Here is a 19251-nt window from a genome sequence, read left to right on the forward strand (position 1 = left end):
GATCCGAGGACACCACAAGCGTTACCTGTTCGTCCATACGTAAAACACCAAAACAGTCTTACGTTGCTCAGGACGGCCATGTGTGCGATGAACTGCAGGATGGGAAACCAGATGCCGATGTCCTGAGCTCGCTCTACCACCGGGCGACGGTATTCAGTCACAAACTTCTGAGCATCCAGACGGACCTCCACCCAGTTATTAATGAGGGCGAAGAGAGGAGCGAGGGGGCACGCCGCCACGAAGATGGTGATGAACCCAAACTGAATCACTGTGAAGGATGAGGAGGATTTACAGTGAAGACCAGACTCGTATGAAACTCTACGTCTCCCAGGATGTGAGGATAAACCTGGGACTCACCCATCTCCAGGTATTCGCTGAAGAGTCCCTCACAGACCAGCAGCTGGTAGTCTGCCTCCCAGGGAGAAGCCTCCTCCTGCCTCTGGGCCTCCTGTCCCGCCTCCTTCAGCTGAGGATTCAGCTTCCTCTTCTGCCACCATGACTTCACCTTCCTGCAAGTAACGAGCCCACATCATTGCAAAGCGAGACTGCGCTCGGTGACACAAATCCACATAACTGTGCGTTATGCATCACTGTTGTGAGAGACACTGGCACCAGGATGCAGTCTGTTCTCGTGCACTTTGTTGTGTATCTGTGTGTGTCTGTTTACGGGGAAATGAACTCCTGGATGTTGTTGATCAGCTGTTTTCCCACCATGATGACCAGCAGCTCCTGAGCCAGATCAATGAGACATCCACCTGCTCCACACTGTAACACACAGCCAGAGAGGCGGAGTTTAGTGGTTCATCTATTCATGCAGCTGCGAGCAGCTCAGCTGATGGATCAGCAGGTACCCTACTATAACTTCACACATGCTGCTCTGGGTGCTTTATGTCCCACTTTGGAAAGCAGTTGTTTGAAATGGTCTGTGAGCACTCACAGCATCATTGAAAAACTGTGTCTGACCTAAGGTCTCCATGCAGAGATCTGATGCTACTGTCACGGTCCGTGGTCCTGCGTGTGGAATGTGTGATGCTCGGGTAGCCACACCCCCGGGCTGGGCCATCACCGGCACACCTGCTCTCCATCGGGGTGATTACCCGAAGAGCTACTTAGCCCGGCACTGACGGAGGCTCCACGTCAGCCCGTTAATCACCTCTCTGTGGCAACTAGACTCCCGCGAAAGCGTTGCATTAATATCTCGTTGGAGCTGCGTTAAATCTGCCTACTTGTGTCTAGGTTTCGATCCGGCGTTCAACGTCTGCCACCTGCCTGTCCTCCTGCCCGTCCTCCTGCCCAGTTGGATCACCCGGTGCGTCATCTGGCCCATCCACTACCTCCACGGATTCCCTTCTCACGGACGTCCCTCCCGAGCTCCCACGGTCCCGCTCTAATTGTAAGCCAACTAGTCTAACTCAGTCTTGATGCGTTTGCCCCGCTTCCCGGCTCCCTGGTAATCTTCTCCCCTTTCTGTTGCAGCCTCCCACGGTTCCTCGCGTCACTGTTTCCCCGGGTTTTTTAGTTCCTCGTTTTGCTCCTCTGGTTCTGGTTTTTGTTGCTATAATAAAGTGTCATTTTCTGCTTGTGCTTGAGTCTGCGTCTGGACCCTTTTGTGCACGCGCGTCGCGGCGCATGACAACTTCTCTGTAATCGTCACATCATCATCACATGACCACAATCATCAACTCACGTCTTCGTTGCGGACTCCAAACAAAGTGTTGTAATTTCCAGGGTAGCCAATGAACCTGAAACAAACAACCAATCAGCAGGTTTTACAAACCAGCCGAGGCGAGTCCATCAGTTCAATGATCAGCCTGCTCTGCGCTGGCTCTCACCTGCCTTTGAAGAAGGCGATGTAGACCGGAGACGAGTAGAAGTTAACAAACTGGAAGACGAAAACTTTCAGGATGAACATGTCTTCGTATTTCGTCTGAGTGCGATGCATCTCTGACAGCAACACACAGACACACACGTATTCTCGTTTTCATATCTTAGTGAGGACATCTCATTGACATAATGCTTATCCCAGCTGCTTACCCTAACCATGCCTAATCCTAACCATAACCTGACCCTGACACTAAAACCACATTTTGAGTCAAAAATGCTTCAAACCCCATAAGTGACTGTTGGTCCCCACAAAGATGTCTAAACAAGTACACACACACACACCTTCAGATGAAATGAAGATCATGGCGCCAAATTAAATTTGTCTATTTTTACCTGAACAGTGGTGAAAATGAAAAACCAAGATTACTTAGTAAAAGCTCGTTAGCAGCTGTTATTTGTTATCAACTAAAAGTAGACTTCCTAAAATATTCATAAACTGGTCTCAGAAAAATCAGACATCTTCACAGAATTCTACAGTTTATGAAAATGTGTAAAGTTTCTTTAAACGAGGCTGAGACGTGGAGGGAGACTCACCCCAGCGGGTGAGGATGTGGGCCAGGGCGGTGTAAATCCTGGACAGCAGAAGGATGACCAGCAGATTCAACACTGACCCTGAGAAACTGGCTATTCTCCCAGCCTACACACACACACACACACACACACACACACACACACACACACACACACACAGAGACAGGTGTGATGGCGTCAGTGATATTGCAGTCCTCGGTTAAGCTTTGTGGACCCAGGTGAAGGCAGGCGAGCTGCCTCTTACTCACAGAGAAGCTGAAGAAGCTGTACTCTGACTTGTAGATGATGATGCTGAGGATGGTGCGATACAAAATGATGGCCGTGAGAAAAATCAACACCACAGCGACCTGCGCGGAAGAAGTCATTTCAGACCTTTTATCCACTGACACCTGATTTCATTTAAGGTAGAGACACAGACAGATTCATAAATGTAGATGCACACTGACTGGTTAGCATATGGGAGAGAAATCTCATTGGCCAGATATGGATCTGTCAAGCATGACATCATGAACTTAATGAACCTGCTAACATGCACACAGGCAACAGCAGCTGCTTCAGGTTGGCTAATTTTCTCCTCTGCAGCAAACCCAAACATAAATGTGCTAACAGAAGAAACGTGAGGCCAGAAAGCTCGTAGGAGACCTGCTGCTCGTCTAACGTACAGCTGATGGTGGGTGTTAACATCTTTGTCACCACTGAGGCTGTAAATGTGAATAAAAACATCGGGAAGTGATTTTTTGAAGCCGTAAGGCTGTTATAGAAGCAGTCTGCTGTTCAGCGTCGTCCGGCTCAAACACAAAGACCTTCCTGAGAAACATCTGCATGGAGCAGATGTTGCTCTAACACCACTTTACACCTTTCAGCACTGATGGAGCCTTTCCAGATGTGCCAGCTGTCAGTTCCATGGACACTGACGCCCCCCCCCCAGCTGAACGCTAGCTCTCCTCTTCAGCCCAAGGCTTCGGCGTCCATGTTTGAATGTGTCTGACCTCAGATCTGTTTTGGCCCAGAGGAGACGGCGCCGTTTGTCCATCTTGGTCACATGTGGCTTCAAGGTGCTCTGTTCTCCATCACATCCAACAGGATGTGTTTCAGTTTAAGCACTACATGTGCTACTGGCAATAAAACGAGACTTTGTGAGATTTGCGAATCACTGCATGATATTTTTATTTGTGTTTGACTCAGTGTCCCAACTTCTTTGGAGTTGTGGTCATAGATGGAGACCACATTATAACAGGCTGGACAGAATCTGAATTAGCATCACCCACAGTCCCTGATGGTTCCAACCTGCAGCTCCTTTCCATCACAGTGATGTCAGCGCTGACCCCCAAACAAGAACTGCTTCACATGTTGGAGGCGGGAGTGAATGCCAGCTCCAGAGCAGGATGGGGGAGGGGCCACTGTGGGAAACGACGCTACCCTCTGCTGGCATCACGCAATAATCATCTTACACCTGTGGAAGCCGTGACCGTAGATCGGGTGGACGTGCGTGTTAGACTGTGTTGGCAACGAGGACTTCAGGAGACTCACCATGATGATGATGACCATGCAGCCAGTCAGAGTTCTGTTGAACCGCTTATTTTCAGGAAAATACGGCTCCTCCGCTCCGGTCACCGGGTTCCTCATGGTCATCGGTGCCATGGCGGTGAACTCTGGACGAGGTCGCTCCTGCCAAAGATGTGAAATTCACAAATTCACAAACCTCCCGAAACAATCCCCTGGTTAACTTAGCGACGGCTTCGCACCTCGATGTCCTGGAATTCGGAGCAGTCCCAGCGGTGAGACAAAGATGAACATGTTCTCTTCCAGTACTCGAGGAAGGTGATGGCCCACAGAGACATGAAGACACTGAGGAAAACGGTTCCTCCGTTATCAAACAGCAGACCTGCCTGCAGAGACACAAGCAGCCTTTCAGAGTGGTGGATACACAGATGGCTCAGTAACATCAGCCTGTGCTGGTTTCCAAACATTTAGCTCAGAGGACCTGATGAGGTCAGAGGACAGAGTTGTCTACTGCTGTCCACTTTTAAACTGCCCAACTATTAATCTGCCAGGCGACGTATCAGGAAACAGAAACCTCTGAAGAAACGTCCACGATCCATCTCACAGAGATCAGCGAGATGAGTGATGCATGAATATATGCTGGAATAAGGAACATGGCTGCTTTGCCTCGCCCTGTGTTTTCCCAGAGAACGGAAACATTTAAATAAATGTGAGAGGTGTGGTGGTGGCAGGTACCTTGTAGGTGACGCAGATGCTGGAGTAGTTCCAGTAGGAGCAGATATTACAGAGCGGACACATGATGAAGCTGTTTCCGCTACCACACAACTCGTTCCTACAAATTCAAACACAGATCACCACAGGTGCATCAACCATGACGAGTGAGCATGTCCTCACAAACTGCTTTAAAATGAACGCTGACGATGAGTTTGTACTCACGCTGGAACGTCGGTGGCCACGAGCCAAAACCCGATCAGGAAGATCACCGTCCCGACGACAGACGCCGGCAGCAGCCAGCCGGTGTAGAAGCCTGCATGCAGACACGGTGAGACGCTTGTCACCAAATAACGGCATAACATCGGAGGTATTTTCCTCATATTTACCTAACCAGGCAAAATAAAGTGCGATCTTCTCCCCAAAGTACTCCCTGATGTGGTCCAGAGGTTGGTAGCGTCTCCAGCAGGACCACTGGGCCCAGTAAGCATACAGGATCTGCCTCAGGCTTAAACTCTGGGGACTGACCGGGGGGGTCGGCAGCTGATAATCTCCCTGCAAACATGGTATCAAACATCAGCCTGGGCTTCAGTCTGGGAATCACAGCAGCTTCAGACCAGGCTCGTGGTGCACATCTCACCTCGTGCAGCGGGTAGGCGGCGGTGAAGACCTGCTCGTTCAGCAGACGGTCGACGCCCACCTCCCCGTTCTTCACCGAACCGTATGGAGTCCTGGCTAAGATCTCGTACAGCTAGAGGGACACGAGGGTTTCAAGGGACTCAGCTAAGCTAGCATAACCATGTCTAGGGCTGAAACTTTGTTTCCGTGAAACTTTTAGCATTAATAGAAACAGAGCCTCCAGGACACTGCAGAACACCACAGCCATCTCCACTCAGAACCACAGAAACATGTTTGTGTTGTTTTCAGGAAACTTCAGTGGATTGTTAAGGAAGTACAGACTCATAAAATAAAGTGCTACACACACGGACATTTGTGTGTGTGTGTTTGTCGAGTTTGTTTGAGGAGGAGGCGTTGCCGCTGCCAGCATCCGTCTGTTGACCGATACATCCTGGATCTGCTTCGCTGGTATTTCTGCCTTTGAGCCAATCAGAGCAGCTCGCTCTCAGCTCAGTTTGTTGAAGCTGCACTGGAAACTTTCCCAACACGACCAAACACACAGTTCCCGTCTGCTCGGGTTTTGTGTCATTAATGAAGCAGCACAAGAAATCTTAAATTCACACTTTCAGGTTCTTTGGGTTAAAAACTCTTAGATGTTGGTTTGTGTATTTTTGTTTAAAGATTTTTTGAAATATTAACATTTATTTGTCTGTTTCTCTGTTCTGGATTTGTCCTCTGAAATAGTCAAACTATCCTAAAATACACCATAAACATTCAGTTTTCATTTCTACATGCACCACAGTGAAGTGCACGGCACGGCCACGAGTTCCTCGAGACCGTTTTGTTTTCTTCACTCACCACCTGGTGTCTCTGGGTCGTCTTGAAGAACGTGTCTTTGTTGTCGCTGCCCAAAAACCTGCAGGCAGGAAACAGGGAGAGTGAAGGAGGAGGATGAGGGTGACACGGGACTCAGGTCCTGAGTGTTTGTACCTCTCCAGCTTGTTGGTCCTGAACTGGCAGGTGTAGTAGTCGGGCGGGGGGTTGGGGACGTCCTGGGACATAAGGTTGGGAAGAGACAGCTTGGACAGGATCTGTTCGGACCAGTTAACGATGGGGGCGGTGACCACCTGCAGGAGGACAGAGGACATGCCGTGAGATGGCTGCTGAGCGTGAGGACGGCGGCAGAGGACGTGGGCTTTACCTGCAGTGGGACTCTGAGGCTGATCTCCTCAGCGTAGTAACAGAGCACGCTCCACGGAGCGCTGAGGAGGACAAAACAGATCCTCTTCTTTGTCTGGAGGACCTCCTTCTGCAGAGAAGAAGAAAAGAGCTCAGCGTCCTTCACCTCCTTTCAACATCATAACTAGTACTCACGGGTTAATTAGTGCTTTGTTTATTTTCTGGAAATGTATTTGTACTCTATGCATCTGTACCCATATGTAATAAATTTGATTTCATATTTTACTATTGAGAAACACTTTGGAGCACCTCTGGTCTTTTCAATGAGCTATAATATAAATAAAGTATTGATTGATTGATTGAAAGGTGCATTTAGCTGCTGGTTAGCTTCCATCCATCAAACAGAAACACATAGAAGCACATCATCAGTAAGCCAATGATACAATTATGTCTGTTATTGTCTATATAATGTCTGTTGTTTATTTCCTGATATCCAAAGTGAAGGTGGCATGTGGGTCATGTGACAGTTTAGTTTCACTTCCTCCATGTTTGCCTTACCTGCAGACTCACCTGTGTTTGTTTAGCTTACCTGTTCCTGCAGAAGTCCAGAGTGTCTCAGTCTTTTCAGAAACTCCTCCCTCCACCGGCGGTGGGCGGGGCTAACACCCATGCTCTCCTCCTGCATGCTCCTTGGCTCCTCCCACACCAGCACAAAGTCTGTCCGAGAGGATCACAGGTTTAATTCGTCTGCTAAACACGCTGCGTTTGGAACGGTATGATTTTGTTTTCTACTCACCGACTCGAGTCGATCCATCACTGAAAACATTCCCATCCTCAGGCTGAACTGCATTCTGGGAAATAATAAAACCTGTCAGACTGAATTTAGAGGAAAACAATCAAAGAGCAGGGTCTGTTTTCAAAAAGCTTCCTGAAACTAAGAGTTTGTAATTCTAAGGAAACTGTGAGACTTCCAGTGAAGGCTTAAAGGACTGAATCCTGCTGATGATCAGAGTTATTCATGGAGCCTGGCAGGCCCTGGAGTGGAGACAAGCACCTTTAGAAGGGTTCTGAAGGAGAGAACGCTGTTTTGGAACAATGCTCTGCCATGTTTGTCTCTGCAGGCAAGGAAGGAGAGGATACACTGTTTGTACAATCCAATCAATCAAAGACCATTTTATCTATGAGGCATCCGATCCATTCATTTCTGTGGGACAGAGACGACGTGCCGACTTTATGAATTATTCATACGGAGTTTACTTGTGTGCTCATTACATTAGCCGACTCACGTGTGTAAACTTGTCACCACAAACCCACTGTTTGCATAACTGTGGAAAAATGCCACAGCACTCAGACGGCCCACGACCACACGTGGAATTCCACTGGAATCACGTTTTACCTGCTTTACAGTCAAATCAAATCAAATGGCATTTACCTACAAACATGTACCAGTAGAAACACCTCAGAATAAGGAGGTGAAAATACAAGAAAATAATTATACTCTAAATTAATTTACTACTGTAGTGGTTTAATCTAGCCTTTTTACATTTTTATTATGCACCACGGCTGCTCTGCTGTCCAAGTTAAATAATAAAATGTGATAAGGACTGTTCTCACTCTCCTGCTCACAAGAGTAAATAAAGAGCAGGGCACAAGCAGCAGGGCTAACACGGCTAATGTGTTATTGATTGATGGATGGATGGATGGATGGATGGATGGATGGATGGATGGATGGATGGATGGATGCATATATAGGATGGATGGATGGATATATAGGATGGATGGATGGATGGATGGATGGATGGATATATAGGATGGATGGATGGATATATAGGATGGATGATGGATGGATGGGTGGATGAATATATAGGATGGATGATGCATGGATGGGTGGATGGATATATAGGATGGATGGATGGATGGATGGATGGATGCATATATAGGATGGATGGATGGATGGATGCATATATTGGATAGATGATGGATGGATGCATATATTGGATGGATGATGGATGGATGGGTGGATGGATATATAGGATGGATGGATGGATGGATGCATATATAGGATGGATGGATGGATGGATGCATATATTGGATAGATGATGGATGGATGCATATATAGGATGGATGGATGGATGGATGGATGGATGGATGGATGGATGCATATATAGGATGGATGGATGGATATATAGGATGGATGCATATATTGGATGGATGGATGGATGCATATATTGGATAGATGATGGATGGATGCATATATAGGATGGATGTATGATGGATGGATATATAGGATGGATGGATGGATGGATGGATGGATATATAGGATGGATGGATATATAGGATGGATGGATGGATGGATATATAGGATGGGTGGATGGATGGATGGATATATAGGATGGATGGATGGATGGATGGATAGATGGATATATAGGATGGGTGGATGGATGGATGGATATATAGGATGGATGGATGGATGGATAGATGGATAGATGGATATATAGGATGGATGGATGGATATATAGGATGGATGGATGATGGATGGATATATAGGATGGATGGATGATGGATGGATGGATATATAGGATGGATGGATGGATGGATATATAGGATGGATGGATGGATGATGGATGCATATATTGGATAGATGATGGATGGATGCATATATAGGATGGATGGATGGATGGATGGATGGATGGATGCATATATAGGATGGATGGATGGATATATAGGATGGATGCATATATAGGATGGATGGATATATAGGATGGATGGATATATAGGATGGATGGATGGATGGATGCATATATTGGATAGATGATGGATGGATGCATATATAGGATGGATGTATGATGGATGGATATATAGGATGGATGGATGGATGGATGGATGGATATATAGGATGGATGGATATATAGGATGGATGGATATATAGGATGGATGGATGGATGGATGGATATATAGGATGGGTGGATGGATGGATGGATATATAGGATGGATGGATGGATGGATGGATGGATATATAGGATGGATGGATGGATGGATAGATGGATAGATGGATATATAGGATGGATGGATGGATATATAGGATGGATGGATGATGGATGGATATATAGGATGGATGGATGATGGATGGATGGATATATAGGATGGATGGATGGATGGATATATAGGATGGATGGATGGATGATGGATGGATATATAGGATGGATGGATGGATGGATGGATGGATGGATGGATGGATATATAGGATGGATGGATGATGGATGGATGGATATATAGGATGGATGTATGATGGATGGATGGATATATAGGATGGATGTATGATGGATGGATGGATGGATGGATGGATGGATGATGGATGGATGGATGGATATATAGGATGGATGGATGATGGATGGATGGATGGATGGATATATAGGATGGATGGATGGATGGATGGATGGATGGATGGATATATAGGATGGATGGATGATGGATGGATGGATGGATGATGGATGGATGGATGATGGATGGATATATAGGATGGATGTATGATGGATGGATGATGGATATATAGGATGGATGGATGATGGATGGATGGATGATGGATGGATGGATATATAGGATGGATGGATGGATGGATATATAGGATGGATGGATGATGGATGGATGGATGATGGATGGATATATAGGATGGATGGATGATGGATGGATGGATGATGGATGGATATATAGGATGGATGGATGATGGATGGATGGATGATGGATGGATATATAGGATGGATGTATGATGGATGGCACGAGCAGCAGCGTGGACTGAAATCTTTTCCTGATGAATCCAAAACAGAACTTTCAAACCAACAGAAAACTGAATCATCATGAAGGAGAAAAAACTGACAGAATCAATGTTCTTCATCTCGTATAAAATAAAAACACCCATGGCTAATAGCCTGTTGATTTGCACATACATGAATATATACATATATTGATACATATATTGATTGATGTTTTCTGTACTTCTGAAAATTCTGGTTGAAGTGTTTGTAAAGATCACATGATCCTGCGTTTGTTGCTCTTTGTTTTATCTCCTCACGAGGAAAAGGACAACAGCTCTTTTCACATATTTTTATGTTATATGTGTAATAAAATACTACATAACATGGCCCACACCCCTGAAAGTACAGTGTATTTACAATGTAAGATGACAACATTTTGTTTGCTTTTCTGCTAAAATACCCAGAAAGTACTCAGTACTTAAAGTTAATTACAGAATTATTCCTTCCTCCTGGTAAAATCATGAACTATTACCTCCTTATTCTAATGTACCCACCAGCAAGTAATGCTAATTCAATCATGATATCAGGTAACGCACCTGGAAAACCCACTTAATCCTAAAATAGCAGCACTCTTAGCCGTGGGCTGTATTATAAAGTCCCAAGAGCCAAAACAAAAATGCTGATCACAGCTCGACACTCACAGCAGCAGCCCAGATGTGAAGACAAACACCTCAGCTGTCAGCACATGGCTGTCAAACGTAGCGGGGAGGCTAATGTGTGTCTATGATTTCTATGTAACTGCGGTATTCATCTTGTTTAATGATACGTGTAACAATGAGATATGGAGGTAAACGTTTCATGGTCACTGAGCTAATTTCTTTCTATGAACAGCTCCGAGGATTCTCGAGAAGTTCGTGAAACCTGTAGCCACTTCCCAAAGGCTACGCTGGCGTGTTTGCGTGGCTCTGGGCTGCTACTGGTCCAGAAGCGGGAAGCTTCGTGTTTTTTATTGGCTCCTAAACACTTTGGGCCACTCTTCCTGCTGTTTCACGTCCCCATTGTCGCTAATGAGGACGACGACAGACACACAAGAGCAAGAGCGGAACAAACATCAACCGTTTGATCACTCAATGCTGAACCGAGTGGAGCCGCTCAGTCTCTCCTCATCATGCACTTCCTGTTTCCTGCCGCAGCCCAGTTTAATTAAAAAGCAGCAGAGAGAGCGAAGCTGTGGTGAAGCTTCCGGGTTTCACCTGCTTTCACTCAGACATGCGGAACCGTCTTCACACTAACTGTGAGCTTCTGTTAGTTTGAGGCCCAGCACAGTTTAGAGCTGCGTGCAGTAGCTATCACAAGGGGGCGGAGTCTAAAGTTACCATCCAGTTGTATTGAAGTTTGTGCTTTAAACACCTTTTTTGCAGTGAGAACTGTGAATACAGTCCAGCATGAGCCCTGGACAGTATAAAAGGTGGCCATAGATACTGTAATGTCACTGATTTAGGTGAACTGAGCATGCTCAGTGTTGCCATCTGCAAGTTTTGAAACCAGCTGTGAGGAGTGAGGCGTGGCTAACGGTTTGTGATAAACTGATGAGACCATCCTGGATGATCGTTGATGGCCTCCATGTTTTACAAGAATACGAGCCCAAACCAGAGACCAGTACAACCCTAACGAAGTGTGTCGCCTCCTGCTGGTGTAACCAGTGATGCTGCAGCCAGGCTGACCATACGAGAGGACAATCGCATTTTACCGCCATCAGCTCTGAGAGTCGACAGTGAAATCAGACAACTTCCTGCACGTTTGGGTGAAACTTCAACTTGCATCTTTTAGCTACAGGGATTTTACTTTTCAATCCAATCAGAGAGTAATCCGATTGTTAAGTCTGACGTCACTAGCCGTGTCTGGGTCTAAACTCTGCTGCAGGTCCATATATCAAACGATCACTGTGGCATTACTGAGAGTTGAAAAACTGTCTAAAGTTTTTCATCTTTAATAAAATGATCAGCGTTCTGCTCTACCAGGTGTAACAATTGAGTTTAACATCCAGGCATCCATGAAAACGGAATTTATGACATTTAACGCAGTTAGAAGTTAGCAGGGAGTTAGCTCGTTAGCTTCTATCTAAATACAATATAGCATGTCCTGCCTGCGGGGTTTTGGAAACAAATTCAAACGTACAGCTCTGTTATCACTTCCAACATAAATGAAGACAGAAAACTAAACAGCAGTGACGTTTGTAGGGTTACTGAAGTTGGGCTAGCTGCTATATAATGATGTGCTACGTGACCGCTAGCGACACAGCTATGTTAGCTTAATATAAACAAGCTAACTTTTTTTCCACTCGATAAAAGTTAACGTGAGTGTTCTCGGTGGTCAGGAACAAATGTAATCGCATGGCAGGATGCTGTAAAAGGACCAAACTTCAGCCAGGAGAACAACTGAGATAATCCATCCACATACGAGGTTAGTCATTCATATACTGCTGCATGGGCTGGGCTGTAGTTACATCCTAAGGTTTTAAAAACTGAGCTTAAATAAATGATTAGTGGTAATAAAAGCCGAGGGAGGTCAACAGTGATCACTGACTGTTTTAGGAGCTTTTTGAGATCAAATAGAAGAAAATACAAAACATTAAACATGTTAACAACACAAAAGCCATATTAAACGCAGACTACTTTAGGCCCGGAAGTAGGATTCGTCGCGTCATCACTTAACGACCGGATTGACCACATCCTGTTACCATGGTGCCATAGTTGTTCTCTGGGCTGGTTTCCATGGTGATTAGTGTTGTGCCATCCTCTCTCTGATCCCCTCTCCGCCTCATCCTCCCAAAACCTTCCTCCTCCTGCGCACACACACACACACACACACACACACACACACACACACACACACACCTGTCGTTTAATGTTATTTTCATTGTGCCATGATGTCACCGACTGCACCGTAGTGACAGTTGTGGTTCAGGTCTTCAGTCTCTACATCCTGCAGAGGACTGACGTTCTTTTATGAGCTCGTCTGTTTATCAGGTCGATCACATCGTGAGGGTCTTAAACACGGAGCAGCTATGAAGCAGCTTTGTTTTCTATTGTTTTCTAATGTTCTGACAGTCTGCTCCCAGCTCCTCTCATGAATAACACAATAAATACATTTAACACTGTTATGATGGAAAGTTTGTGCAGGTGAAGGACTTGTGACTTTTACAGCACAGCACTCTGCACAGCGTCACCGTGAATAACTTTAATCCCACTGGACGATGTCAATGGAAACACTGGCCTCACCGGCGCTGACGGCGGGTTACCAGCCGTGTGTGTAACTGCGCGTGCAGCTCCGCGGTTCATTGATTAAAACTCGTTTCCGTCCGTCAGGGTGACGCTGTCAGAGCTCACAGCTGTTACAGCTCCCTCACCGAGTATCGATCACAGGTCACTGATCACAGTATCGATTATGTATTGACGCATTCAGACTTCCCTCTCTCTGTGACCTGATTTTACCTGGGATCAATCAGACCGATTGGATCTGGGTGGATGACGTGTGGTGTCTCGTGCAGTCCGACTCACCTGTGCGCGCAGACAGTGACGGCCTCAGGCGAGCTCGCGGCTCTCTGGAGCTTCAGCAGCTGATCAACTTGTTTGTAGAGGCGAGCTGACTTCAGGAGAGGCCCCGCCCATCCCGTTAACCACGCCCCTCCTCCGCCTCTTCATCAAAAACAAACTTGGCAGCGTAAAACAGCCATGAAACAACAGAAGCCACACCATATTCTGCATCCGCGCGCACATTAACACGTGCACAGCTCCCGTTGTGATCTCTCACTGGTCTGACACTGTGCTGCTTCTTCTCTCATTCTCCCCCCTCCCTCCCCTGTTGCTACTTCAGTCATGAAACTGATCAGTGATCAGCTGATCGGCTCTCTTGTTTGTTTATCGCCCACTTTGCGCCAGAAAGAGGAAACCAGCGGATGTCGCGCTAAACAACAGCAGCACGTTTAAGCTTGATCAGCTGTTGTTAGAATGTATTTAATATTAATTTCTAGTATCAGCTGATGTTTGCTGGAGCCACAGCTGTAAAGCTGCTGGTCAGGATGGTTTGGATATGTGGTGAGAGGGAAACATGAAGATGAAACCAGGAGATGTCCTTACTGAATCATCAGAGCTGAACAGGTGATGGAGAAACAGGTTTACCTTTCAGGTGACATGAATGAGTTGAAGTTATGAACTGTTTATGAGAGACAAATAACACCAGGATCCTTTTTTAGGTAGCTGACAGCTGGTAACTGTGCAGGGGCGGGTCTAGCAAAGTTTTGCCAGGGGGCCAGGTAGGGCATTAACAGGGAGAGGGGGGCACAAAGAAATACTTTTCTTTCTTATTCTCATTTAAAATGTCTCGCTTTTATTAATTAATGTTAATGTTTAATTAATTAATTAATTATTTTTTATTAAATAATTATCTGAATCTTACAACCAAAGTTTTTATCTGACGTAAAATGTATAGAAATGATAAATATACCAACAAGACTGTACATCACTGTCACAGCAGCATTTTCATTCAAAGGCTTTGTGGCTTTTCTCCTCTAATGCCTGGTGGGTCGGTCTCTAGTCAAAATGCCCGGGCTGTTTTTGTCCCAGTCCAGCCCTGGTGTCTGCGTGTGTGTGTGTGTGTGTGTGTGTGTGTGTGTCAGGGGTGATTTGATTCATCCCCCTGTGTCAGATTTATTTGGGACAGATACTGAGGGGACTCTGCGCTCACTGCCCTCTGCTGGTGACACCGCTGCACTGCACTCAGGTCAGTCTCCACCTGCTGTGTTTGCGCCTCCCACAAACAGACGGTGTCACTGGGAGTCAGGAAGCAGCCTGAGTGCTGCTGATTAAACAGGAGGAAGAATCTGCAGCTGTTTGACTCTGAGACCAGAAGCTCTAAACTTCCCGTCTCTTAAAGGCTGATCACAGCGAGCTCACACTGATTTGGATATTTACCTCTTTCTTTCTTTCTATTTACATGTTGTCACAAATATATCTTTCACATCATCAAATAAAATACAACATGTGTTTTTTAAGTAATAATTTCACTGAATGACTCCAATGTGAACTCATGTTTTGAAAGCTGAGCTCAGTTTTCACGTCCACACTCAGACGTGACTCCTGCCAGCGAGGCTGGGTCCATCCTCAGCTCGGTTTTTATTAAATAAAACCTTAACTCTTTAATTACATTTTACTTTTCCTTCTTTTTTTGCTTGAGAGAAAGTCAGCTTTAATGTCAACACGTGAACAGTGATATCCTCACTTTCCACACGCAGCACAGCTGATGAGAAGAAGCTGACAGCGTGAACGTGATAACGCTCACGCCGTCCTGCTCAGCATGGAAACAGCCACAGTCCTCTCAGCTGTGATTTTTAAATCACACAACGATGACCTCACACTCTGACTAACAATCCCAGTTTGTTCTTGGGAGGAAGATGGCTTTGTGAATATGTAATATCCTCGGTTGAGCGTTACAGCAAGAAAGGAAAACAAACAAACAAACAAAAACACCCAAAAAATAAAAAATAACACAATGAACACAAAGCCAAAGACCAGTCATTGAAGGATTTGAACCAAAGGCAAAAAATAGCATGAACGAAAAAGGGCAGTCATGATTATAAAATAGGGAGGTTTCTTTTTTAACATAGATTAAACTCGTTAAATAAAACAACACGTTTATGAGCTGTCTTGTTATTCAGCGATTTAGCCCAGAGTTTAAACATGTTTATACATGGTTTAGCTTCAAAGTATCTGCAGTTGTGAATAAAAATTTTCCCATGAACAAAACGTCCTAATCAACAGGTCAAAATCTGCATTCTCAGCAAGTCACCGTCAAATGTGGTAACTGGATTCTCCTGAGCTGTAGCCAGCTCCACATGTCAGTCCAGGAGTGCACTGATTCACAGTAGAGAAGTGATCCAGACCTTCAATATCATCTTCACAAAATGTGCAGGCGTTCACATCTAAGTGAAGTTTCCGTCTTAAGAATTCATTGGTTGGATAAACCTCAGTAATGACTTTAAAGTGAACCTCTTTTGCTTTAGGGGAAAGAGGAAGTGAGATATACTTTTTTCTTATCGCCTTAACCTCCACGGTCTCAAATTCTTTATATAATTTCTTTTAACCGGATTAGGGCAAATTTCATTTATCAAAATATTCCTGATCACTTTGTTTGTTTGTCACCAAATTCAACGGCAGCTATGCAGAGCTGCCTCAGTCCAGGAGAAATTTTATCATTGATCTCAAAGAGACTGGGATGGCTTTCATCAGGGATTTATATCTCTTAGCAGTACATCAAATTTCTCACAAAACGTCTCATGTTTTAATAAGACCTCATTCTCACTCATAAAATGAGCTACAGCCCAAATCCCTTTAGATCTCCATTCATCCACGTACACAGATTTCCTACACAAACGCATATAGCTGTTGTTCCATATAGGGGTACTGTGAGGAGTAAAGTTGTGTTTATAGATTCAGTTCCAGTAGAGAAGCACCTGCTGATATCAGGGAGCAGCTGACTGAAGCCTTTAAAGCCACAGAAACATCAGGAAATGCAGCTCCAAGTCCCAGCTTTGACAAACAGCACAGTGATGTGGACCAGCAGGAACCAGAACCAGATTAAAACCAGTTTGTACGAGTTCCAGATGTGATCACACCTGTTAATAACACAGAAGTGTTGGAGGCGGGGCCTGAATCAATGTCTGCTTCCTGCACCTGTCACTTATTTTTTCCTTTAACAGCAACACTGCTTTTTTACCATCTCTTCATTCATGTTCACGTACTTAAAGCAGAGTATCTGATCCTGGTGTCCATCATCCGTCTGCCCCTCAGAGTTGTATCTGAATTCTGCCTGTTTCAGACCAGACACCATCTTTGTAGTGTTCGACTTCAACAGTCATGTAGATCAGGAGCTCCAGGCCTCAACAGCCGGTGTCTTCCTCTGTTTCTGATCTGAGCGTGTGCAGGATCGCAACATTGATTTATTTCCACCTTCCAGCAGAAAGGAAAACTCATCCATCCGTGCGGTGTGCCTGTTCGGCTGCATCGTGGCAGCAGACATGATGACGACCTGCTGAAGTTTAAACTGAGCAGGATGGAGAAGAACGGTGATTTAAATAACTTGAAGGAGTCTTTCAGAAACTGCTGACCTGCTGGGATTTTCCCACCTACTGGTTATAAGCCTATTCCAGCTGTGAGAGGCAGGCTGAACCTGGACAGGTCGCCAGTTTGTCGCAGGGCTGATCATGACTTCTCTGTACTACAGTGACCTCCATAGTCACCAGATTTCAATCCAGCAGAGCCCCTCTGGGATGTGCTGGAATGGGAGAGTCATGAATACAGCCGACATGTGTGCAGCAACTGTGACGGCATCACGACTAAAGTGTTTGCAGGAACTTCTTAAATTGGTGCCATGAACAGGAGGAAAAGAAGGTCAAACTGGGTGCTGGCAAATTGTACCTAATAAAGTGGCACTGAGTGTCTAATAATGCAATTACAGCGTGTCACCAAGAGGTGGCGCTTTCTTCACTAAACTTTGACTTGTACAGTGTGTTGACAGCATTTCATGCAGAAATATTTTCTTCTGTATTGAAAATGTAAAATAAATGGATGAACATTTTAATAATGGCTTTTTGAGACCCTGAAAGCGCTTTACAATTCCACTATTCATTCACTCCCACACTGGTGGAGGCAGCTACAGGTGTAGCCACAGCTGCCCTGGGGCAGACTGACAGAAGCCAGGCTGCCATATCGCACCATCGGCAGTAGGTGAAGCGTCTTGCCCAAGGACACAACGACCGAGACTGTCCCAACCGGGGCTCAAACCGGCAACCTTCCGATCACAAGACGAGCTGCCAACTCTTGAGCCACGATCGTTTTGACCTGTAAAACATCAAAACTTTCCCAGCAACCAATAATTAGAATCTAGTTCAATAAATAAATAAGTTCATTAATAATAAGAATAATGTTCCCCATGTTGCGGCTACCCATCCACATCCACTCACCGTCTGGGCTCTATTGAAGCTGCTGTCTCTCTCCCCTCTGTTTCTCCCACTCCTGAGCAACATTTGTGGGAGTGCATGTGTGGCTCCTGCAGCCACTGCTGCATGCTGTGTGCGAGTCACCATTTAGGGCGACCTCAATTCATGGAGCTTTACACACGGTCCCGGAGTGACTTTTGGTTAATGAGGTTTTTGGGAGAAAAACTGGAAAACCTGAGAGCTGTTGGTCTGCTGTGACATTCTGTATTTTTGCTTTGACAAAGCAAGTGTTTTCTTTCTGGTAAGAGTGGGCGGTACCTGCTCCCCTTTACTGTGCTGCCTTTTATGTTGATGTACATTACTCATTTCCTGCTAAAGGGTTTGGTCTCATTGTAGGAAATTACATTAAAAGGTATGTCGAGTCTTATAGTTGTACATAGTCCTGAGGCCATTCTTCAGAGAGCTTCCTGAGCGTGCTCACTGGATCCCAGACCGGTAAAGTGTGAATGGGTGAATGACTGAATGTAGTGTAAAGCGCTATACAAATGCAGGCCATTTACCATTTAAAGTAGAGAAGGAGGAAACTTGGCTGACTCCATCTTCGTATTCTAACAGAGGATAAACTTCCCCGGTTAGCCTGTTGGAGCGTGAGGCTGTTCACACGTGCGCACCGCAGCAGGACTCCCACATTCTGAGCCGTCAACAGTCATCGTGATCACAACTTTCCATCTGTGTAAAGGCTGCAGGCAGCTGTGGTGCTGAGCCTGCTGCTTCGAGGTCACTGAGTCCTTAAAAAATTCGTTTTTACTAAGAAGAAAATCCAGCAGCGTGAAAGATGCTAGGATGAGAACGCTGCACGCACGAACACACACTCTCTCTGGCCACACCGACTTATTTCCTGTTTGTTTTCACAGCTAGAGGCAACAAAAAGCAACCACAGAAAACTCAGAGGAGTTGCGTGAGTTTGTGGTAAATAGATGGCACTCTTACACTTGGTTTTAAAAGCCTCTCACTGGGACTAACGTAATCTCACACCATCTCTTTTTGATGCAAAATAACTCACTGAAAACTGTCTCG

At 45.4% G+C, this 19251-nt stretch overlaps 1 protein-coding gene across 5 annotated transcripts in view; it reads right to left on the reverse strand.

Moving 5' to 3' along the window:
- ano7 (anoctamin 7) overlaps nt 1-19251 on the reverse strand; it is a 99063-nt gene that overhangs the window by 4093 nt on the left and 75719 nt on the right. For 3 of the 5 annotated variants that reach the window (XR_014270732.1, XM_082502333.1, XM_082502335.1), the window contains exons 2-20: nt 12919-13075; nt 7223-7277; nt 7016-7143; nt 6449-6556; nt 6238-6374; nt 6106-6163; nt 5270-5380; nt 5019-5184; nt 4855-4945; nt 4654-4750; nt 4161-4304; nt 3946-4083; nt 2664-2762; nt 2419-2521; nt 1833-1944; nt 1688-1742; nt 668-765; nt 358-509; nt 63-268 (exon numbers count right to left, since the gene is read on the reverse strand). Coding sequence is in view for 4 of the 5 variants with exons in the window: in XM_082502333.1 (XP_082358459.1) it covers nt 63-268; nt 358-509; nt 668-765; nt 1688-1742; nt 1833-1944; nt 2419-2521; nt 2664-2762; nt 3946-4083; nt 4161-4304; nt 4654-4750; nt 4855-4945; nt 5019-5184; nt 5270-5380; nt 6106-6163; nt 6238-6374; nt 6449-6556; nt 7016-7143; nt 7223-7277; nt 12919-13075 (2215 nt within the window). In the remaining variant the exon portion in view is untranslated. Of the gene's footprint in view, nt 1-62; nt 269-357; nt 510-667; nt 766-1687; nt 1743-1832; nt 1945-2418; nt 2522-2663; nt 2763-3945; nt 4084-4160; nt 4305-4653; nt 4751-4854; nt 4946-5018; nt 5185-5269; nt 5381-6105; nt 6164-6237; nt 6375-6448; nt 6557-7015; nt 7144-7222; nt 7278-12918; nt 13076-13738; nt 14235-19251 lie in introns of those variants that run through there. The other 2 variants (XM_082502334.1, XM_082502336.1) reach the window with 2 other exon arrangements.

The sequence above is a fragment of the Aulonocara stuartgranti genome (genome assembly GCF_965226115.1).
Source record: "Aulonocara stuartgranti genome assembly, chromosome: 14".
Classification (NCBI taxonomy): Eukaryota; Metazoa; Chordata; class Actinopteri; order Cichliformes; family Cichlidae; genus Aulonocara; species Aulonocara stuartgranti.